Source organism: Corvus moneduloides, chromosome 27, assembly GCF_009650955.1.
Source record: "Corvus moneduloides isolate bCorMon1 chromosome 27, bCorMon1.pri, whole genome shotgun sequence".
NCBI lineage: Eukaryota > Metazoa > Chordata > Aves > Passeriformes > Corvidae > Corvus > Corvus moneduloides.
This window is the reverse complement of record NC_045502.1, coordinates 1,025,717-1,048,139: the sequence shown is the minus strand read 5'-3', so window position 1 is coordinate 1,048,139 and position 22,423 is coordinate 1,025,717. Positions and strand designations below refer to the sequence as shown.

Here is a 22,423-nt window from a genome sequence, read left to right as displayed (position 1 = left end):
CGCTCCCTCAAACCGGCCCCGCCTCCCTCCGCTCGCTCCCTCCGCCCTTCCCTCTCCCGCATCCCGGCCTCTCTTCCTTCCGCCCGATCCCTCAGCCCTTCCTGCTCCCGGATCGCGGCCCCGCTCCCTCAGCCCATTTCCGCTCCCCTCAGCTCTTCTCGCTCCCTCAGACCCTTCCCGTCTCCCTCATCCCGTTCCCGCTGCCCTCAGCCCGGCCCGGCCCGTCTCGCCATGAGCTTCCTCTTGTGAGTGTCCGGGCTCTGGGGAGGGTCCTGGGGGCGGCCCCGAGGGGTCCGTGGGAAGGGGCAGCGAGGGGCCGGGGGAGCGCTTGGACTTGGTCTGGGCGAGGTTGTTTGTGGGGGAAGCGTTTGGGGAGGGACGGAGGGCTGTTCTTTGAGGGGGTTAAGGAGGGGAAGGAGTTCGGGGAGGCAGCTGGGTGCCGTGGGGAGGGGGTGTTATAGGGATTCCCGAGGGGAGGCCTGGGCTTTGACTGGGCTTTGAGGAGGATTTGGGGGGGGTCAGAGGCCTCCAGGAGCTGAGGAAGGCTCAGGAGGGCTCTTGGGGGAAGGTTTAGGAGGAATCGCAGAGTGGTTTGAGCCCTTGGAAAGGATCCTTGGGAATGTACAAGGAGGGGCTTCCTCCGCTGTGGGAAGGCTGTGACAGGACCAGAGGAAAGAGCCTCAAGTTGCACCAGGAGAGGTTTAGATTGGATTTTAGGGGAAAATTCTTCACTGCAAGGGTTGGAAAGGCTGCCCAGGCTGGCGGTGGAGTCCACATCCCTGGGAGCGTTCCAAACACGGGGGGATGTGGCACTCGGGGACAGGGGTTAGTGGCCACCGTGGGGGTGGTGCTGCACCGGACTCGATGATCTTGGGGATCTTTTCCAGCCTTTCTGACTCCATGGTTCTGTGGCTAACTGGAAACGCTTTTTCTCTCGTCAGTGGGAGCCGGTCTTCGAAAACATTCAAGCCAAAGAAGAACATTCCCGAGGGATCCCACCAGTATGAGCTCCTCAAACACGCCGAGGCCACGCTGGGCAGCGGCAACCTCCGGCAGGCCGTGATGCTGCCCGAGGGCGAGGACCTCAACGAGTGGATTGCGGTGAACAGTGAGTCCTCTGAGAGGGGGAAAACCCCAAAACCACGGGGTTTATCCTTAAACAAACCCCTGAATTCCCCTGGCACGCTCTGCTGGGGTGGCTGAGGTGGGATAAAAGCAGCGGAAGCAGGGCCCACGTCAGGGGGGTGTTGTGCAAGAAGGAAGAGACGGAGCAGCACCGGTGTGGTTTTGGGGTGGCTTTTGACGAGTTCAGGCTCACAGAGGGGATTTGGTTTGTGAATGGTTATTTTTGGAATTATAATATACATATAATATAATAAAATAGTCCAGGGAGAAAACGGAGCTCTATTCCCCCCAAACTCCAGGATTGTAGAGTTTCTTTTTTGGTTTCTGTTTTCAAATCCAATTTGCTTTGAGCAGCTGCTCCCCCTGGCCTTGACCTTTGCTTCTTTCGAGGTTAGGGGGGGGGAAAGCAGTTTTAAGCAAGGAAGGTAGCGATTCAGGCCAGGAGGGCTCAGCCTAAGGAAGGTCTCAAATCAAACCAAATCAATCAGGCTTTTGAGGAGCCTGGAAGCTAAATCTGCTTTTCCCATGGAATGCTAAGTGGAGCACGGGGTGGTAGCCAGGGGGTGAAAAATGGGCGAAGCAATCCAAATTCCTGGATGGCTGAGGTGTCTCGAAGCCGGGTGGTGTTGTAGGGAAGGGTTTGGTTTTGCCAAGGCTTTTGTGGGACGTTGGTGCTGTGACAGGAAACCCTCGGAGGTGCTGCGGCCTCTCTCTGCTCACACCTTGTCACCCTGAGGTGTTTTCCCTTGGCAGCTGTGGACTTCTTCAACCAGATCAACATGTTGTACGGAACCATCACCGAGTTCTGCACCGAGAGCAGCTGCCCTGTCATGTCTGCAGGGCCCAGGTGAGGAGGGCTGGGGGCTGTGGCCGCAGCTCCTGCCTGAGGGAGCAGGGAGGTGTGTGGAGGAAGAAGCTGGAAAGAGGATGGGACGTGTCCAGGTGGAATCAAGGTGCCACGTTTTGCCCCTCTGGTGTCATTCGTGGTCACACCATCTGGGTGTGTCTTTGCCCCGTCCGTCCTGCCCTGTGTTTGGAAGGTGGTTGTTGGAAAAGGTCTTTTCTTAAATTTTTAAATGTTAAAGGAAATGAGAGATCTGACTTTGCTGGGAGGGATTGGTCTTGCTGCCAGAGTCTGAGGGAATCCTGGAATGGTTTGGTTTGGAGGGGACCTTAAAGCCCATCCAGTCCCACGGGCAGGGGGCTGCTCCCAGCCCTGTCCAACCTGGCCTGGGACCCTTCCAGGGATGTGGTGGATTATCAGGAGGCACATTTTATCAGCTCTTAATTTAACTTAATAACTTAATTTAATAATGTGGTGGAACTGCTCTGTAGGAGAAGGCTGTGGCCTCGGGGAAGGTAGAAAGAACAGAGTGAGGCCTTTTTGGGGGCACCTGGTTGGTTTGAGGCGTGAATTCCCGCAGGGATGCCAGGTGTTGGTTCTGCACTTGTGTGTTCTGCCAGGGCAAAGCCACAGCTGGGAATCTTCCCTGGGAGGTTGCCAAGGCTCTCGGTTTGTAAGCCCAGCACCCTGTGGGTGCCGTGGAACACCCTGCCCTGCTCTCCTGCCCCGCAGGAGCTGCGCTGCCAGTTCCTGGCTCTATTTTTGGGGCCGTTTCCTGTAACAGCTTCCTCTTCGAGTGGCACCGCTTGTTTGCACTTGTGGTCGGCTGGGAGGCGACAGCCAAGCACGGAGGGGTTTCCTGCTTTTCAGGGACCTCGGAAAAAAGGCCTCGGAGAAAAGGGGATCGTGGTGGTGTGGGGTGATTCCAGGCTCTGCCGTGGGATCCAGAGGCTCCAAAAGCCTTTGGCTCAGGTCGCACATACAATCACCAGGTTGGAAGAGACCTTGGAGATCACCGAGTCCAACCTAACAGCACCTCAGCTAAACCACGGCACCGAGTGCCACATCCAGTCCTTTTAAACACATCCAGGGACCGTGACTCCACCCCCCCTCCCCGGGCAGACGATCCCAGAACTTTATCACTCTTTCAGTAAAAAACCTCTTCCTAACATCCAGCCTAAACTTCCCTCGGCGCACCTCGAGACTGTGTGCTCAGTTGTTTCCTGGAAAAAGAGACCGACCCCCAGCTGACTGCAGCCTCCTTTCAGGGAGTTGTAGAGAGTGATGAGGTCACCTCTGAGTCTCCTTTGCCCCAGGCTGAACAACCCCAGCTCCCTCAGCCCCTCCTCACAGGGCCGGTGTTCCGAGCCCTTGTGTCCAACCCTCGGGGAGAAGATCCGAATTCCTGGAGGGTGTCTGAGAGCCCCAGAGGGGAGTTCATCCAGGGAGTGGGTAACAGCCCTGGTGCTGCTGCTCTGGTCAGCTTCTGGCTCGTTTGAAGGAAATGATGATGTCAGAGGAGGCTGCCACAGAGCTGAGGTTCACTTTTAACATCCTCCCGAGGGCACCTCTGATCTCTGGGGCCAGGGACGGGATCTGATGGAGTGGCTGGAGCTGAGTCAGGGGGGTTTAGGGTGGATTTTGGGAAAGGTTCTTCCCCCAGAGGGTGCTGGGCACTGCCCAGGCTGCCCAGGGAATGGACACGGCCCCGAGGCTGCTCCAGGAGCGTTTGGACAGCGCTGCCAGGGATGCCCAGGGTGGGATTTTGGGGGGTCTGTGCAGGGCCAGGGGTTGGACTGATGATCCTGGTGGATCAGCACATTCCATGATTCCGTGACGTTTGAGGGTGGCCGGAGGGGTCAGCACCGACCGTCGGCTTGGGCCGGGAAACCCAAACAGGCCGAGCTCTGCTCTCCTCAGCCCCGAGCGACGCAGGTGTTGCTTGTGGCACCAGGAGGGAGTCCCAGGGCCTGAAATGCCGCTTTTCCTGCGGGAGCCAGGGCTGAACCCCCACCCCACCCCACAGGTACGAGTACCACTGGGCGGACGGCACCAACATCAAGAAGCCGATCAAGTGCTCGGCACCCAAGTACATCGATTACCTGATGACGTGGGTGCAGGACCAGCTGGATGATGAGACTCTCTTCCCCTCCAAGATCGGTGGGTGCAGCTTTGTGACCCAGGCTGGCCCCTCCTGGCTGAGCCACGCCCTAATCCCTGCCTGTCCGTGCATTCCAGGCGTCCCCTTCCCCAAGAACTTCATGTCGGTGGCCAAGACCATCCTGAAGCGGCTGTTCCGGGTCTACGCCCACATCTACCACCAGCACTTCGACTCTGTGATGCGGCTGCAGGAGGAGGCTCATCTCAACACCTCCTTCAAGCACTTTATCTTCTTCGTGCAGGTGAGCCGGGAGGGGTTTCAGCTGCCCTGGTGGCTTTTAAAGGATTCGGGTTTAAAGCACCCCCTGGGAGATAACCCCAGCTCCACCTCCCAGCCCAGCTGAGCCCTTCGCGCTGCTGGGCTTTTGTGGGGTTTTTTTTCAGGAATTGAGGCTTGAGTTGGCTGTAAGTGCTCAGACTTCCCTCTCAGGTTTTAATTATCAACCTGCAGCCAACAAAACCAGAATTGGAGGAGAATTCAGGGGGTCTGTAGCTCCAGAATCACCTTAGAAGGAGCAGCAGCAGCACCTCTTTTCCCTCTCGGTCCTGTTCCGTGACTTGCTGTGCATCCCACATTCGATTCTAACGTGGCTCAGGTTTCGCTGCCCTGAAATGGGATTTCTCCACGAGAAGCAGGAGCCGTGGCTGTCCCAGGAGCTGGCCCAGCATCTGCAGGGTGACACTTTCTCCAGGTTCCCTCAAGTTTTGTGTCTCCTTTTCCCCCGCCAGGAATTCAACCTGATCGACCGGCGGGAGCTGGCGCCGCTGCACGAGCTGATCGAGAAGCTGGGCTCCAAGGACAGATAAAAACATCCCCGGGAGGACCCTTCTGGCCGCTCCTTTTCCGCTTCTTCTTCAGCCACCTCCGCGCTTGGCTCCAGCGGCGCCGGACGGCACCGAGCGGCCTCGCCGCTGCTCTGCAGCCCCCACTGGGCTTTCCTTGCTCGAGTCCGGCCTGGGCGGAGGTGGAGCTGGTTCTGTTTCACACAGTGTGACCTTCCAGGTGCTGCCCAGCCACTTTCTGCTCCCAGAGCTCCCCTCTGGACTCCACAGCCCCACCAGGGCACGCCCAGAGTGGCTCAGCTTAATTTTGGAAGTGCTTTTTTTTTTTTTTTTCTTTTTTTTTTTGATAAAAGAGGTGCACTTTGGCCCAGAGCCTTAAGCTCCCCATGGCAGCAGCAGTGGGGGGTGAGGAGGAGAAGTGCCTGGCCCCAGGGGGGGCTGTCCCTGTCCCTGGGTGGGAGGAGCAGCTCTGGGATGTCCCACGGGAGGGGGAGGTGAGGGAGGGACCCTCCTGTGTGGCAAAGGCAATAACAATAATAATAATAATAAAGTTTCTTCCTGCTCTTCTTTCAGAGGAAGAGGGGCTGCTCCTCTTCTTCCCCCCTCCCACGGGGCCCCGAGTGAAAACCCAACACTGGGTGGAGCTCACATCCAGGGAGAGGCAGCCCTGGGCCCCTCCCGGAGCGTTTATTGGTGGTGTGAGCAGCCTCAGGGCTTGGGGGCCGAGGTGAAGATGCGCAGGCCGTGCATGTGCTTGATCTCCTCACTCAGGGCCTGCAAGGCAAGCACAGCTCTCAGGGCAGCTCTGGGCCAGGGGCCGCACCCTCGGGAACACCGGAGAGAGTCACACGGACTCCTGGTGCTGCCACACCCCTGGGCACAAACCAAACCCTGCAGGGCTGCTGCACCAAATCCAAACTGCCCTGCAGGCCTGGGGACCCTGCACAACAGCCCAGCGATGTTCTGCCCCCAGAGGGTGCCGGGTACTGCCCGGGCTCCCCGGGAATGGGCACGGCCCCGAGGCTGCTCCAGGAGCGTTCGGACACCGCTCCCAGCGCAGGGTTTTGGGGTGTCTGTGTAGGGCTGGGAGTTGGATCGATGATCCCAGTGGGTCCCTTCCAGCTCAGCAGATCCTGTGATTCTGATTTATTTATCCCCAGGACGGGTGGGCTGTGCTGAGCCCCTCACAGTGGGGCACCCACGGGTGTCTGTGCACACACAGCACCCAGAATTAACTGCACACTCATCGCCCCGTTACCAGGAAGGGCTGTGCTGTCTCCTCAATAACCGGGGAAGGGTTGTGCTGATGATTGGGGTAGTAAAAAAGGGCTACATTCATTATAGGGGAAAGTGCTGCAGTCCGAGACGTCGGGGCCCTGCTCCCGTTCCCTCACACCCACTCGGTGCCCCAGGGCACCCCCGGAGCCCCCTCACCTGGTTGACCATCTGGTGCTGCTGCACCGTCCGCTTCTCCCGGAACTCCTCGGACTCGATGTGGATCTCGTACATGGCGCCGCAGCCGCCTGAGAAAGCCAAGCCCAGGCCTGAGCACAGCGAGGCACCTCCGTGCCCCCACACTCCTGACCCTCCTGGGGGTCCCCACAGCCAAGGGAGGGCTGGAGACCGACTCGGCTCCTCCCCCGTGAAGCGCAGGGCTGGTTTGGGACCATAAAGAGCTTTTCCCGTACCTGAGATATCCACAACCTTGATGGCCGAGGCCCGGGGGAACTTCTCCCGCAGCACCCGGGCCAGGCGCGACTCCCCATCCGTGTGAGAGGCGAAGCTGCGCCAGGAGCGGCAGCGCAGCCAGAGCTGGGGGGCAAAACAGCCTTGAGAAACAGCCCGGGGGGACCCCAAATACACGCAAGGGCTGCGCTCACCGGCAGGGGGAACGGCGGGAAGGGGAGGGAAGGCTGATCACCAGCACCGGGGGAAAGGAGGGGAAAACCGGGGGATAGGGGAGAAACCGGAGGATGGGGCGAGGGAAACAGGGGCTGCCTTCCATTGGCACCGAGAGGAGGCGGGAGGGGGCTACCTGTGCCTGGGGGACATTGTGAGGAGCGGAAGCACGGGGAGGGGTACTAGGAAGGGGGGAAAACCGGGAGATGGTGGGGAAACCGGGAGAAGGAGGGATGGAAACGGGAGCGGCCTTTCCCCGGCAGCGGGGCGAGGGGAGGGGGAGGCGCTTCCTCGACCCCAGCACAAGGGCTACCAAGGGGGGGTACGGGCGTGAGGCGGGGATGGGGCACCTTCCCCCAGAGCGGGGCCCCGGGGAGGGGTCACTTTCTGTGAGGGGGCGGTGGGGACCTTCCCCGGGCCCGGGGACTCTCACCGTGAGGGGGCGCGGGCCGCGCTGACCAGCACCGGGGGGACACAAGGGGGAGACGGGCCGGGAGGGGGGCACGGGCAGAGGGAAGGAGGGAGGGAGGGACACAGGGACAAGGACACACGGACACGGGGACTGACGGACACTCACCGGACCCCGGCCCAGCCCCGCCGCCGCCATCCCGGGGCGCGCGCCGGGGTCACCCTCGGCTCAGCCAATCAGCGAGCGGCGAGCGCAGCAGGGGCGGGGCCAGCTCTGCGCCGCCCGACCGCCCCCTGGCGGCTCGGAGGACCCTGGCGGGGACCCGACGCCCCTCTCATGGGGTCCCCTCCTGACCCCCCCCAAAGAGCCCCCTCCTGACCCCGCAGGGCCCCCTCCTGACCGCCCCCAAAGAGCCCCCTCCTGACCCCAAAAGAGCCCCCTCCTGACCCCCCCCAAAAAAACCCCCTCCTGACCCCAAAAGAGCCCCCTCCTGACCCCGCAGGGCCCCCTCCTGATCCCAAAAGAGCCCCCTCCTGACCCCGCAGGGCCCCCTCCTGATCCCAAAAGAGCCCCCTCCTGACCCCACAGGGCCCCCTCCTGACCCCCCCCAAAGAGCCCCCTCCTGACCCCAAAAGAGCCCCCTCCTGACCCCGCAGGGCCCCCTCCTGCCCCCTCCCAAAAAAAACCCTCCTAACCCCACAGGGCCCCCTCTTGACCCCCCCAAAGAGCCTCATCCTGCCCCCTCAAAGGGCCCCCTCCGGACCTCCCCATAGGGCCCCCTCCTGACCCCCCCGTGCCCATAAAGAAGGTCCCATCCTGCCCCTCCCCTCCATTCCCAAATCCAGGATCCCATCCTGCAGCCCACCCCCCAAGAGGATCCCATCCGACCCCCCCATCCCATAGATGGAGCCCCATCCTGATCCCCCCCGCCAAAAGGACCCCATGCTGCTCTCCCCCCGCCTTGCCCATACCCAGAGCCCCATCCAGCTCCCCCCAATCCCAAAGACCCCCATCCTGCCCCCCATTCCCACACCCAGAGCCCCACCCCGCCCCTCTCCCCCCCCAATTCCAGCCCCATTCCAGGAGGAATTCCAGCAGAAAAGCCACGGAAGCCTCGTGTTGAGTGCAAAAAATAAATATAAAATTTATTAAAACACCCACAATATTTTAAAGATATCAGGAATAATACAGCCCACGGCCCCGCGGCCGCGCCAACTCAGAATAAAATACAAATTAAAAAAAAAAAAAAAAACAACAACAGAACAACAAAAAAAACCCAACAAAACCAAAACCAGGGGGGAGGGGGAGGATCCAAACTTGCAATTTTTAGGCATCCTAAAAAATAAATTTACTGAAACACTGGGGAAAAGGGGAAAAGAAAAGAAGGTTAAGGGGGGAAAAACAACACAAAGAAGGGGAAAAGAAAAAGGGAAAATTATACAAAATAAAATTATCAGCATAAATTTACGGTCCTAGAAGTATCTACAGTTTAATACACATTAATCCTATTGCCTTGAGACATGGGAAAAAAATCTACCGGTCCTCAATCCGCCCCGGAAAAAAACTTCATTTCAAGTAACCACAGTCCCGAGCCGACCAAGAAATCTTCAAGTGTGAATTTTTCGGAGCCGCCGGGACACCCCTGCGGTGTCTCCCCCCTCCACCTGCCGCCGTCCCACCTCCCCACCTCGATTATCCCAAAAAAAGCCCAACGAAAACGCCAAAACACCCGCCCTGCCTCCGACCGAATTCCCGAATCCGAGAAGAAACGGCGCTTGGTTTTTAAATTTGGATTTACCACCTCTTTTTCCTTCGCGCCGCGGTGCAAAAATAAAAACCAAAATAATAAAGTAATAAAAAAACCCCACCGGCCAAAAAAAAAAAACCAAAACCAACTCCTCGCTCCCGGAATCCAAATGAGGCTGAAATTCCGGCGGTTTTGTAATCCCTGAAGGATGCGGAGAAATGAGGAAAAACCCGGGCGGAAAGGGAAAGAGAGGAAGGCGAAAACGAAGAGGGGAAAAATGAAGGAGGAAACACCGCTGCGAAAGGATCCCTGATTTCGGAAAAGCTTCACCCCGGACTCGCTCGCGGGGGCTGGGGGGGGCTGAGGTATTTGCCTGGGGGGCGCGGGGGGGCTGCTGCCCACGGGGGAGGAAGTAGCACCAATAAACCCCAAAAAATGGAAAACCAGAAAGGTTTCGGGAAAAGGGGAAAAAGAAAGAGCCGGGCAGAAGCGGGATGGGCGTGGAGAGAGCGGCGAGGCGCGGAGGGGACGAGCGAGAGGAGCTGCGGGAGCGCGGGGCTGAGAGAGGACGGTGCGGGGATGGACACGGGATGGACGCGGGATGGACGCGGGATGGACACGGGATGGACACGGGGATGGACACGGGATGGACACGGGATGGACACGGGCTGGACACGGGATGGACACGGGATAGACGCGGGATGGACACAGGATGGACACGGGGATGGACACGGGATGGACACGGGATGGACACGGGCTGGACACGGGATGGACACGGGATGGACACGGGGATGGACACGGGGATGGACACGGGATGGACACGGGATGGACACGGGCTGGACACGGGATGGACACGGGATAGACGCGGGGATGGACGCGGGGATGGACACGGGATGGACACGGGATAGACGCGGGGATGGACGCGGGGATGGACGCGGGATGGACGCGGGATGGACACGGGGATGGACACGGGATGGACACGGGATGGACACGGGATGGACACGGGGATGGACACGGGATGGACACGGGATGGACACGGGATGGACACGGGGATGGACACGGGATGGACGCGGGGATGGACGCGGGGATGGACACGGGATGGACACGGGATGGACACGGGATGGACACAGGGATGGACGCAGGATGGACACGGGGATGGACGCAGGGATGGATGTGGTGCTGGACCATGGGATGGACACGGGGATGGACACGGGGCTGGACACGGGGCTGGACACGGGGCTGGCGCCGGCAGCATGGGGTTGGTGCTGCAGGGGAGCAGTGCCAGGACCGGGCCTGGCCGGGTGGTGCTGGGGGTCAGTGCTGCGCACCGGCACCGCACTCCGGCACTGCTGGTCAGCACCGTGCCCATCGGGGTGCCATGGAGGTGCCCAGTGCCTGTGCAGGGTGGGCAACCACCGTGTCCATGCTCCGTGCCCGAGCACCGTGTCCATGCTCCGTGCCCAGACACTGTGTCCACACGCCGTGGCCGAGCACCACAGCCGAGCACCGTGTTCACACACCCCAGCTCAGCACCACGTCCACACGCCGTGGCCGAGCACCGCGGCCGAGCACCGTGTTCACACACCCCAGCTCAGCACCACGTCCACACGCCGTGGCCGAGCACCGCGGCCGAGCACCGTGTTCACACACCATGCCCGAGCACCGTGTCCCTGCACCCATCCATGGTGGGGGGCCAAGCGCCGTGTCCGCGCACCGTGCCTGAGCACCACCATCGAGCACCGTGCTCAAGCACTACGTCCACAACACATGGTCAGTCACATCGTGGCCGAGCACCACGTCCACGGACTGTGTCCGAGCACCACGGCAGAGCACCGTGCCCGAGCAGCACGTCCAGGACACGTGGCCAAGCACCGAGTCCATGCATCAAGTCCAAGCACCAAGCAGAGCACCCACGTCCAAGCACCACGTCCACAGTGCATGGCTGAGCACCGTGCCCGAACACCACGTCCATGCACCATGTCCACACACCCTGGCTGAGCACCGTGTCCACACATCATGTCTGAGCACCATGTCCAAGCACCACGTCCACGGTGGCATGGCTGAGCACCATGCCCGAGCACCATGTCCATGCACCATGTCCGAGAACTGCGGTCAAGCACTGTCCACACACCCTGGCCAAGCACTGCGTCCACACATCATGTTCACGCACCACGGCTGAGCACCATGTCCATGATGCATGGCTGAGCACCATGCCCGAGCACCATGTCCATGCACCATGTCCACACACCATGTCCAAGCACTGTGGTCAAGCACCACGTCCACACACCATGTCCAAGCACCACAGCAGAGCACCATGCCCAAGCATCATGTCCATGCACCAAGTCCAAGCACCAAACACAGCACCATGGCCACGCACCACGTCCGAGCACCGTGCCCGAGCACCATGTCCATGATGCGTGTCCGAGCACCACGTCCAAGCACCACATCGAGCACCACGTCCACACACCATGTCCACGCACCATGTCCGAGCACCATGTCCGAGCACCGTGTCCACGCACCACGTCCGAGCACCACGTCCATCATGTGTGGCCAAACACCGGGACCGAGCACCATATCCACGCACCGGCTCTGAACGCACTGCCGAGCGCCATGTCCGAGCACCGCGTCCGAGCGCCACGTCCGAGCACCGCGTCCACAACGTGTGGCCGAGCACCGTGCCTGAGCACCATGTCTGAGCACCACACCCACAAGGTGTGACCGAGCACCGTTCCTGAGCACCACATCCAAGCGCTACGTCCATGACCTGTGGCCGAGCACCACAACCAAGCACCACACCCACGATGTGTGACCGAGCACCATGTCTGAGCACCATGTCCGAGCACTCCGGCCGAACACCGCGGCCAAGCACCGAGACCACACACCTGGCCGAGCCCCGCGCCCGGATGCCACCTCTGAGCACCTCATCCCAGGACCACACCACACAGGGAACGGCTCCGCCACGACCCCGGCCGGCGGCAGGCCTCGGACGCGGCACCTCTTTCAGTTTGCATAAACCCAACCGGCTCCCGGCACGCCTCGAGCTGTCGCTCCGGAAAAGCAAACTTCCTTCTCAACGACATTGCTTCTTAATTTTTTTTTTTTTTTTTTTTTTAATCTTGGTTCCTTAATTTCATTATATACATTAGTAGCACCTCAGCGAGATGGAATCAGGCAGAAGCGTGATACAGTTTGTTAAAACACCATAGCACCGTTTGTATTACAAGATTTCATTTAATAAAAATATGCCTTATAGAGCCCACAAAGCGTACTCCAGTATTAAAAGGAAAAATCAGCAATTGAGGCACCTCAGGGATTCTGGTTTCCTTCTCCTTCCCATGCCTCATCCCGAAAGCATCGAGATGGGGGGACCCAAGTTGCATCCCCCGTTTCCTGCCCGAGGCGAAGCATCGCGGCCAGAAAAACCGAAGCGGGATGACGGAGCCGGTCGGGGCTCCCCGCGCCGAGCACTCCCTGGGGTTTCTACCGTGGGTGTTGTTCTAGCACCATTGTGGCCACGACCTGCTGCAAAATCAGGTCCCCACATCCCACTCCAAAGCGATTAAAAACATCCCTCCCCCCGAGCTCCGTGACCCCCGTGGCTTCGGCGCGGGCGGGACGAGCGCAGCCGCCGGGACGGGTAAAGGAAAAGATTTTGCTTGGAAACAGCCTCTCAGCAGCAAGGGGTAAAGAGCTGTGCATAGATTTCGAGTTTGTGTAGAAGTCTGAAGCGTGCGAATTTGTAATGACTGAGAGTTGAGGTAGGTTAGACGTTATGTAGTGTAAAAACATGAGACTGCAGCAGTTCTCGCTCCCCCGACCCGCGGCGCCGGCAGCTCCCCGCTCTCCCGGGATGAACCCGCCGGAGCCAATGCCGCGCCGGACTGACCCCTCCCTGCACCGAAAAACCTCTGAGGAAGCAGGACTTAGACAGGTTACACGGACCATCGCCTTCTCCGAACGCTCCTTCTCCTCCCGACGCTCACCCCACTGGGCGAAGCTCCAAGGCACCCCCGTCACGCCAGCCAGAGACTCCCGGGCGATGCCAACGGGGCCGGCACCCGAATCCGGCCCCGGATCAGCTGGGTCCCCTCTCCGCGTTCCGAACCACATCGACACGGCGGGTCCCCGGCATCGCCCGCCGGCATCCCTAAAATCTGACTTGCCGTCGACTCTTACAATCCTGATATGCTATTGGGTATTTATAAGAAAAGCGGGAATAGCTTGTTGAGTTTCCTTGTCAAATATACGCGACTTTACAGATTACGGTTAAAAAACGAACCAAAAAAAAAAAAAAATTCATTAATGATGAAGGACGGACAAAGCATGTTAAATATTCTGCCAGTATTTACAGTTCTCCCACGAAAATCTTGTTTAAAACATACTGCTTCAAGTTGGGGGCTGGGGGGGGAGAGGAAAGAGGGGAGTTGTTTGCTTTTTAAGTTTCGCTTTCATTTTTTAAATCTAGGTGAAAGTGCTTTTAAAAAAATTCTTTCCCTATTTACAGGTTTAAAATCAGACCACGTAAATGTTCAGGCTGTTTTACCGAGATCCTGCTGATCCGTGCCCGTGCGCGAGGAAGGAGGGTGACAGTAAACACGAGGTGATCCTGCACGGTGACGGCGTCGGCGCTGCCTCGCTGGCTCTCCAAAAGGCACCTCAAAGTGCAAAAGCAACGACCCCCGGGGACGCCGGCCCCCGGCTCCGGCCACGCCGCGCTCCCAGCGAGCCGCGGGGCAGCTCGGCCACCCGCCGGCCGTCCCGGCGCGGCTCCGGCGTCAGGCGGGAAGTCTCGACTGAGAGTGTTCGAAAAGCACCACGCGGTTGTCGTCGTCGTCGCTGGGTTTATTGGTTGGGTTGGGTTTTTGTTTCGTTTTGTTGGGGGTTTTTTTGCGGGAAGAACGGTGATCCGTAGGAAGGAGGGATGGCACCCGGGGAGAGAAAGAGCACCGAGCCCCAGCGGCGCTGGCCGCGGCTCGCCGGCACCGGCAGGGAAGGCGGACCGGCGGGGTTTTGGCCAGCCAAGTCTTGGGATTCGCTCTTCCCAGAGCCGATTGCACGGAGAAAAGTCCCCCGGAGACGGAAAGCACCAGACTTTAGCAACAGTGATGTACAGAGAGCAACACTCGCTATTCACAGTTTGGGGTTGGTTTGTGGTTTTTTTTCCTGTTTTTTGTATTTTTTGTTTTTCTGTTTTTGTCCCGTCGGCTCCTATGGAGATGCCGCCGCTGCCGCTCACCCTGGGGCCGTGGGCAAAGGAGCCCCAAGTCCGAACCCGAGTGCGGCCCCCCGGCAGCGGCATTCCCCAGCCCGGACGTGTCCTGAGGTCTCCGGCGCCAGGAAAGACGCCGGCTTGCTCCGTCGCGGCAGAACCGATCCCGCCGGAGGCGAGGAGCCGAGCGAAGACGCGCCGTCCCGGGACAGCCCGCTTGCTCCCGGGCTCCCATTGCTGTAAGAAAGGACTCCTCAAGCTGCAAAATTGGTATTTTTAGGTCCTTGGAATAAAAATAATTGGATGTTCAGCGTGTCTGGCTGACAGTAAAGCACACGGTCCCACCAGCCCCCACGCGTCGGAGCTGGAGGGAGTCACCTCTTGCCTTTAAGCTGGTTTGGTGTTCAGGTTGGTTTGGATTCATGATTAGGGTGGTTTTTCAATGTTGGCTTCTCTTTTGAAGATCGGCTTCGTCGTTGTCATCGGAGTAAAAAATAAAATAAAATCAAATCCAACAGATAGGCCATTTTAAGTGGAATTAAAAACCTCTCCTTGCGAAAGGACGCTAGGAAATTCATCCAAGGCTAGATTAAAAAACATGGAGATATAAATATGAGATTACCTAAAATCATCAAACAGCATCGTTCCTCTTGGGTTCTTCAACCAAGATTTGCTTGGTTTGCCAACTCCTCGCTGGGCGCAGCTCTCCGACGGCGTGAGCCCGCGCTGGCTCCGCTGCTCCCGAGTGCGCGCGTTGGTTCTTTTCCTATGGGTTGGATTTTTGTTTTTGTGGTTGTTGTGTTTCGCTTCGGTTTTGTCTATTTACTTTTGTTTTCTTCTCCCCCACGCCCAAGGAGAAAGCACCACGAAGCAACGCCGGGCTCCGGCGCTGCCGAGGGTTGAGGTAAGATGGGGCCACGGCGGTTGCCTGCGTCTCAGATCCAGCGGCTGTAGGGGCCCGTCACCTTGGTGTAGGCGTAGGAGGACACAGTGATGGCGGAGTTGGTGGGGATAGCCACCGCCTGCCGGGTGGGGACTGAGTCCCTCCTCTCCTTGCTGGGCGCCTCGGTCGCCAACGCGCCGCCCCACTTGCGCTTCTTGGCAAAGGCTTTGGCGTCCGGCGGCAGCCCCAGACGCGCCGCCTCCTCCTGCCGGGCCCGAGCCCGCTCCGCCAGCTGCTTCATCTTGGCCTCCCACAGCGCCAGGCCGTGGTTGGGCTGGTTCAAGTTCTTGTGTTGGTAGAAGACGAGGGAGATGCGGGTGGGGTGGCAGCGGTTGGGTTTCTTCAGCGGGGTGGTGGCGTGGAGCTCGCGGCGGGCGCACTCGATGAGGATGGAGCCATGGGCGGGCGCCACGGCCACGCCGCCGATGTTCTCATCCAGGAAGTTGTGCTCGCTGTCCGACCACTCCTCTTCCTCTTCCTCCTCCTCTTCCTCCTCCTCGTCCTCTTCCTCCTTCACCGCCTTCTCTGGCAGATCCTCCTCCAGGCCAAAGGGGTCCCACGGCTTCTCCTGGCGGGGCCCTGCCGCCCCCTTCTCCCCCACCGCTGCCTCCCACGGCTTCTCCGGCAGCCCCGGGCTGGGTGCCGGTGTCCTCTGCTCCTCCACCTTCACAGACCCCCATGGCTCATTGGGGAAGCTGGGCAGCCCTGGCAGAGCCGAGCTGAATCCCAGTGACCCCAGCAGGCTCGGGGTGCCCACGCCAGCCAGCGCCGTCTCCCCCAGCTTGCAGGGGCTCCACGGTTTCGGCAGCAAGCCCGAGCCATGCGTCGCCACTGCCGCCGGCTCCCCCGCCAGGACGTTGGACCACTGCTTCTCTGGCGGTGGCAAGCGCACAGCAGCGTCGAAGGCACTCAGCTTCTCCCGCCCGCCCGAGCCCGGCGCCAGCGCGCTCCACGAGCCCTCGGCCGTGCTAGTCCTCTCGGGGGAAGCCGTGCCCCGGGGCGCTTTGAAGGGGCTCCACCGCTGCTCTGGTGCCGTGCCGTGCGCGGGGACGGCCGGCAGCGCTAAGCCAGTGCCGGGCATGGCCGCTGCGCTGGGAAGGGGCTCGATGGCGGGCGGGGGGTCCGGAGGCTCCTGCTTGATGGGCCGGCTGCCGAAACAGTTCTGTGCAAACGACGGTGCCTCCTCCGAGCCCGAGCTAGTCCTGTGCGCCCCGGCCGCCGCCGCCGCTGCTTTCTGCTGGCTGGCGTAGCGGTTGGCTCGCTCGTAGGTGCGCTGGTGATGGTTTTTGCTCCGCACGCTGTGCGGGACGGGCTCGGGGAAATTGGTGTTCCCGTAGGTGTGGTTGAGATTCTCCTGCAGTGCCGAGACGTCAGGCTTCTTCTCGTAGCCATTGCTCACCCAGCTGCTCCCACTCCTCTCGGGCGCCCCGTAATTGAGAAACTGCGAGGGGAACATGTGGTTGCTGGAAAAGCCGTAATACCCGAAGGAGGGAAGCGCGAACTTGGAGTGAAACCCGTTCACGGAAGGCAGATTGGGCTGTGCATAGTAGGAATGGTAAGAGTAAACACTGTTCATGCTGTACGGGTCGGAGGGCCGGCAGCTGCCCAGCACCGAGTAGCTCTCCACCACCGCGTTGCCGTTGTACTTGAAGGCGTTGTAATGGCTCTGGGGTTCCACCTTGATGGAAGGTTTCAGCGGCTGCGGGGGTATCCCGCCTTTCAACGCCATACCTGTGGGACAGCACACACAGCCCCCGTGACCTGCCGGCCGAGGAAGCCACCGGAGGGGAGCCAGGACCCCAAAACACTCGGCCAGACTCAGAAATCCCACGGTGATGGGTTTGCCAGCCAACTGCAGAGGTTGGCATCCCTTGCCATCACCTGGGGCACTGGCATCGATTCACACCTTCGTGAGAACCCAGGTGCCATCCAGCACCGCAACACACCAGCCCAAGAAAGCCCCCAGCCACATCCCCATCCCCTCACGCGCTTTCCGGGCGGCTTGGGGCGGCAGGACCTCACCTCTGCCCCCGTTACCTGGATTTGGCTGGAGTGTGGGGAGCTCAAGCGCTTCCTGCTTGATCTTCTCTGGTGTCATCAGCTTCTCTTTCTGCAGCTTCTTCTTCTCCGCAGCAGCTCTCCTGGCTTCCAGCTGCCGCTGCCGGCAGGACTTGGCAGGCTCGGGCAGCTTGCGGACCTCACGGGGGAAGGACGTGAGCACCTGGATGGCCCCGCTGCCCACCTTGGCGTTTTGGTTCTCCTCACTGCCGAACTCATCCGTGCTGGACATCTTGTAGAGGGGGAGGACGTGCAGCTGCTCATCTTCGGGAATTTTCCCCACCACACGATTGTCTTCCTTCGTCAGCGTGCAGACCTGGCCAGAGCAGGTGCTGTCAGTGGGATGCTGATGGATGTGGCCCATGCTGGACGAGCCAAACCTCCCACTTCTTCCCCACACTGACGTGAAGCCGCACCAGCCTGGCATCCCCCCAGCCTGCTCCGGTCCCCGGCTGGTATTTGGAAACCTCCCATGGGGTTTAGGTTGGACAAAAGCAGATGCTGGTCCCTGTTAGTACCATGCTCAAGTCTGGCTGGGGCGGGGGGCTCTGAGCAGCTCGTGTGAGGTGTGCCCATGCCAAGGACCCGGAGTCACAAGGGTGGGACTACTGGGGATGGAGACCCTCAAAAAGGAGCACCCCAAATCAGGGGGGAGCACCCCGAAAAGCCCTGCCAGGCGCCTGCTCACCACGGTGCAGCCGTTGTAGAGGTTATGCTGGTCCTTGTGAGCGTGAGCACAGAAGTCCATGCACGCCGTCACTCCCGAGAACGGCCTCCCCTCCTTCAAGCCCAGCCGGCAGTCGATCGCTACGTCCTCGTTGGTGACCTGTGGAAGGAAAGAGGAGAGAGCCCTGGTTACCCAGAATCTCCCAAAAACCACCACCCCTCACCCATTCCAGCTGCCTGGCCGCTGTGGCCAAGGGATGGGGTGACCAGCACCTGGTTTTGGTAGGCTTGCGGCGCCAGCCTCTTGTAAAGCGGAGCAACCTCGGTGGCCAAGTCCTGAAAGCTTCTCCGGAGCAGCTCTTCCTGCAGCAGAGAAAAGAGGAGGAGATTACCCAGTGGTTTTGGCAGCAGGGATGGAACTGGGGACAGAGCCCACGGACACCACACGGCACCCAACCCTTCCCACAATATCCACCATGGCACAGAGGACTTCAATTCACACAGTGGCTTCAATTCCTCCTGAGGATTCGGCCTTTCAATCTCCAGCCTCAGTGTTTGTTGTGCTTTCACTCACCCGACCAAAGAGCCCTCTGGCTCTTCCCTGGGATTTCTACAGAGGCCCCATTCATGCCACCCTTCTTTTCCTCATCTCTTTAGTCCATAAAAAAGCCCACAAAGAATCCTATTTTCAGCCTGCAAAGCCTTCACTGAAAGGAAAGGAGCTCCAAACCACCACCGCCCCGGCGCTGCCCCGCTCCACCCGCATCACCCACCTCTTTGGGATTGTCTCCCACCAGCCTGAACTTGCGGGGAGTTTTGCTGCGGGCGTATTTGCAGCCGTTGAAGTACATGCTCCAGGAGCAGCCGAACGAGAAGGAGGCGCCGCAGGTGTTGGGGTCCTTGCCTTGGCACGCGCAGGTCCGGCTGCGGGGGGGACACGGCGGAGCAGCGTCAGCCGCCGGTGCCGCGTGGTGACGGCAGCTCTGGGAACGGGAGGGAGCCCCGCATCCCGCATCCCATATCCCACTCCGGCATCCCACTCCCGCATCCCACTCCTGCATCCCACTCCTGCATCCCACTCCCACATCCCATTCCCACATCCCATTCCCGCATCCCATTCCCGCGTCCCATTCCCGCATCCCACTCCCGCATCCCACTCCTGCATCCCACTCCTGCATCCCACTCCCACATCCCATTCCCACATCCCATTCCCGCATCCCATTCCCACATCCCATTCCTGCATCCCGCTCCCACATCCCGCTCCCACATCCCGCTCCCGCATCCCATTCCCGCATCCTGCTCCCATATCCTGCTCCCACATCCCATTCCCGCATCCTGCTCCCGCCTCCCGTTCCCACCTTCTGTTCCCGCCTCCCGTTCCCACCTTCTGTTCCCGCCTTCTGTTCCCGCATCCCATTCCCGCATCCCGCTCCTGCATCCCATTCCTGCATCCTGCTCCCACATCCCGCTCCTGCATCCCGTTCCTGCATCCCCCTCCCACATCCCATTCCTGCATCCTGCTCCCACATCCCGCTCCTGCATCCCATTCCTGCATCCTGCTCCCACATCCCACTCCCGCATCCCATTCCTGCATCCCGTTCCCGCATCCCCCTCCCACATCCCATTCCCACCTCCCGCTCCCGCATCCCATTCCCAGCCCGGGCTGCGGTGGTGGTGGGACTTACTCATCGTTGAGGCCGCAGCGGCGGCTGGTGGGGTTGCCGTACTTGGTGAGGGTGTCGGTGAGTTCCTGGTACAGCGTGTCGCCCAGCGTGCGGGGGATGCCCTCCCAGGCCAGGATGAGGATGATGATGACGGCATTCTGGCAGTGGTGGCCGGCCCGGTGCCGCACCAGGCACAGCAGCTTCTCCTCTTGGTTGTGTCTGCGGATCACCTGAGAAACAGAGGGGCCAAGTCAGAGCGCTCCAATGAACACCTCCCGGCGTGGGGAGGATCCCAGAGCGGGTCCTGGATGCCTTCCCCAGTGCCCTGTGGGGTGTGGGGGAACAGAGCCGGGGGTGTTCCCGTGCCTGCATTCACCGCACGGGCTTTGGGAGGCTGGGCCGAGCTGCTGGCACTGGACATGCCATTCCCCAGGTGCCAAGGGTGGGAAGCCCCAAGGAGTTTCCCTGGGGGTGGACACAGCTCCCACTTCCTCCTTGCCAGCCATGAATTGAGCATCCTGCCCCTGCCCACTGTGGCCACACCAGCTGGGGAATTCCTGGCCCCAAGCTCAGGAGGCTCCAACAGGGTCGAGAGGCACTCACCCACTTGGCGATGGGGCAGCCCCGGGAGCTCTTCCCTTCCTTGCCTGTGTAGATGACCTTCTCGATGCGGATGGCCTTGCCCTTCTCGCCGTACCTGCCGGGGGACGACGGTCAGCTCCACAGCCCCCACATGCCTGAGAGCCCTGCTCGCCTTCACAGGCCCCTCAGGAGCCCCCACTCACAGGACAGACCCCACTCGAGCTCAGGAGCCCCCATCACCCTCACAGGACACCACTCACTCTCACAAACCCCACGTCCCTGACAGGACCCCAGTCACCTTCACAGGACACCACTCACTCTCACAAACCCTCACATCCCTGACAGGACCCATTCACCCTCACAGGACACCACTCACTCTCTCAAGCCCCCACTCAACTCTCACAAGCCCCCATTCCCTTGACAGGATCCCACTCACTCCCTCAAGCCCCCCTCTCCCCATAGGACCCCGCTCACCCTGACAGGACCCCACTCACTCTCTCAAGTCCCCACTCCCCTGACGGGACCCCAGCCCCTCCTGCACTCGCAGCCCCCGTGCTGGGCCCCGTGGTGAGGGGCTCTTACCGCTCCTCCATGAGCTCCCGGATGGAGGCCACGGTGGGCCCCGAGCCCAGGTGGGTGTAATACGGCCCCTCATCCTTCTCCACGATTTGCTCTGCAGAGACAGGAGCGGGGGACAGAGATTTTGGGGTCTGCACCTTTGCCAGCTGCCTTGAAGGATTCCAACCACCCAAATTCCCTCAAACCAAGCACGTGTGCACCAAAAATCAAGGGAAGGAGAAGGACAGTGGGGCTTATGGCAGATGGATGCTGGAGCTGCTGGAGGACACTGGGGCTGTGGGAGGATCCTGAGGATGGTGGCGCTATGGGAAAAGAATAATCAAAATACAGGAGGAGGATGCTGGGGCTGCAGGAGAAGGACACCGGGGCTACAGGAGATCCTGGGGCTGCAGGAGGATGGTGGAGCTATGGGAAAAGAACGTTCAAAATACAGGAGAAGGATCCTGGGGCTGCAGGAGGATCCTGGGGCTGCAGGAGGATGATGCTGGGGCTGCAGGAGGATCCTGGGGCTGCTGCAAGAGGATGCTGGGGCTGCAGGAAGAGGACGCTGGAGCTACAACCCTGCAACCAACACCCCCCTTGCAGCAACAAACCCCTGGCGGCTTTCAGGGCACAAAGGTGCCGGTGTGGGAAGCGATGGATGCTCCAAGCAGCCCCAGCCCCGGGTGCGGGGTGGATCCTGCTCCAGTGCTGCCGGGCAGGATGCATCCGGCACCACAGCCAGGGGTGATCTGTCTTTGCATCCCTCTGCTCTCACCGCCCTGATTTTCATTCCCATCATGTCCAGCTGGCTGGGAGCCAGGCCGAGGAGAAAGCCGGGCTCAGCTGGGCTGCAGCTGTCCAGACAGGGATCAATACGGGATGCGCGGCAAAGGCTCGTTTTATTACAGCCTCCAACAGCACCGGCACCCAATAAAGCACCAAGCCCGGCTCCTGCTGCATTTCCTTCTCCCACAGCTTTTCCTTGAGAAAACAGAGAAGTGGTGGGGGGGGGGAATCCCCTCTCCCCCAGCCCCTGAACGACGCTGGAAAAGAAAAAGCGATTCCAATCTTCTCCTGGCGACCTCCGAGATGGGTTTGAGCGGCTTCAGAAAAGCTTTCCCTTCTCTCTGTGGAGGTTGGGCTAATTCCTGCTGCCATTTACAAGCAAGTAAATAAATAATCGTGAGCCTCACTAATAAAGTGCAGCTCGTGCTTAGCCCAGGGCCTGCTCTCCCAGCAGTGGAGGGGTTGTTTTTCCAGAGGGATGCCCCAAATCCTCACCCCTCTGCTCCCAGGGGAGCGCACAGGTCCAGTCTAAATACTGGGGAGGGAATATCCAGCTCCCCCATCCAGCTCGGAGGGAGGTGGACTGAAAGGACTCTCTAGCACTTGCTGCAAAGTCTAACAAATGCTGATACACACCCAAAAAAACCCACCAAAAAACCGCAAATCCAAGAGTTTGGTGATTTTTCAACGCAGCCTGGTGGGATTGGCCAGCGAACAAGGCAGCATCCCAACGGCAAGTATTTTTTCAGTGATAAGCACAAGCATCAAGCCAAAGTTTGGGTTACCCAAAGTAACCTGAACCAGCTAATTTGGCTGAAAATACACCAGGTGAGAGGGCCTTTAGGTGGGACCACCATGGATTCCTGGGATTCAGCTGGTTGAGGTTAAATAGAAGGAAAACCCTACAGCCCTTTTTGGTTTTGCTGCTCATGCAATTCCCCCCCCGGCACAGCCAGGTGCCACCCCCGCGGTGACGCAGCAGGCGCT

At 60.0% G+C, this 22,423-nt stretch overlaps 3 protein-coding genes across 7 annotated transcripts in view; 1 reads left to right on the top strand and 2 right to left on the bottom strand.

The window, feature by feature from the left end:
* MOB1A (MOB kinase activator 1A) lies at nucleotides 1–5,461 on the top strand. Its single transcript, XM_032092120.1, has 6 exons — nucleotides 1–245; nucleotides 942–1,108; nucleotides 1,879–1,972; nucleotides 3,996–4,129; nucleotides 4,208–4,371; nucleotides 4,859–5,461. Exons 1-6 carry the CDS (start codon nucleotides 232–234, stop codon nucleotides 4,934–4,936), a joined length of 651 nt encoding a protein of 216 aa, XP_031948011.1. The 5' UTR covers nucleotides 1–231; the 3' UTR covers nucleotides 4,937–5,461.
* A 90-nt stretch (nucleotides 5,462–5,551) lies between these two features.
* BOLA3 (bolA family member 3) lies at nucleotides 5,552–7,462 on the bottom strand. The gene is made up of 4 exons (XM_032092121.1): nucleotides 7,389–7,462; nucleotides 6,601–6,724; nucleotides 6,347–6,435; nucleotides 5,552–5,686 (listed from the first exon to the last, which is right to left on the bottom strand). Exons 1-4 carry the CDS (start codon nucleotides 7,416–7,418, stop codon nucleotides 5,621–5,623), a joined length of 309 nt encoding a protein of 102 aa, XP_031948012.1. The 5' UTR covers nucleotides 7,419–7,462; the 3' UTR covers nucleotides 5,552–5,620.
* Nucleotides 7,463–12,057: 4,595 nt separating this feature from the next.
* Nucleotides 12,058–22,423, bottom strand: part of TET3 (tet methylcytosine dioxygenase 3) — a 31,458-nt gene continuing 21,092 nt past the window's right edge. For all 5 annotated transcript variants that reach the window (XM_032092079.1, XM_032092080.1, XM_032092081.1 and 2 more), the window contains 8 exons: nucleotides 20,672–20,762; nucleotides 20,111–20,204; nucleotides 19,529–19,737; nucleotides 18,617–18,767; nucleotides 18,117–18,206; nucleotides 17,866–18,003; nucleotides 17,157–17,493; nucleotides 12,058–16,850 (listed from right to left, as the gene is read on the bottom strand). In XM_032092079.1, coding sequence (XP_031947970.1) covers nucleotides 15,112–16,850; nucleotides 17,157–17,493; nucleotides 17,866–18,003; nucleotides 18,117–18,206; nucleotides 18,617–18,767; nucleotides 19,529–19,737; nucleotides 20,111–20,204; nucleotides 20,672–20,762 — 2,849 coding nt within the window. In that variant the 3' untranslated portion in view covers nucleotides 12,058–15,111. The remainder of the gene's footprint in view (nucleotides 16,851–17,156; nucleotides 17,494–17,865; nucleotides 18,004–18,116; nucleotides 18,207–18,616; nucleotides 18,768–19,528; nucleotides 19,738–20,110; nucleotides 20,205–20,671; nucleotides 20,763–22,423) is intronic.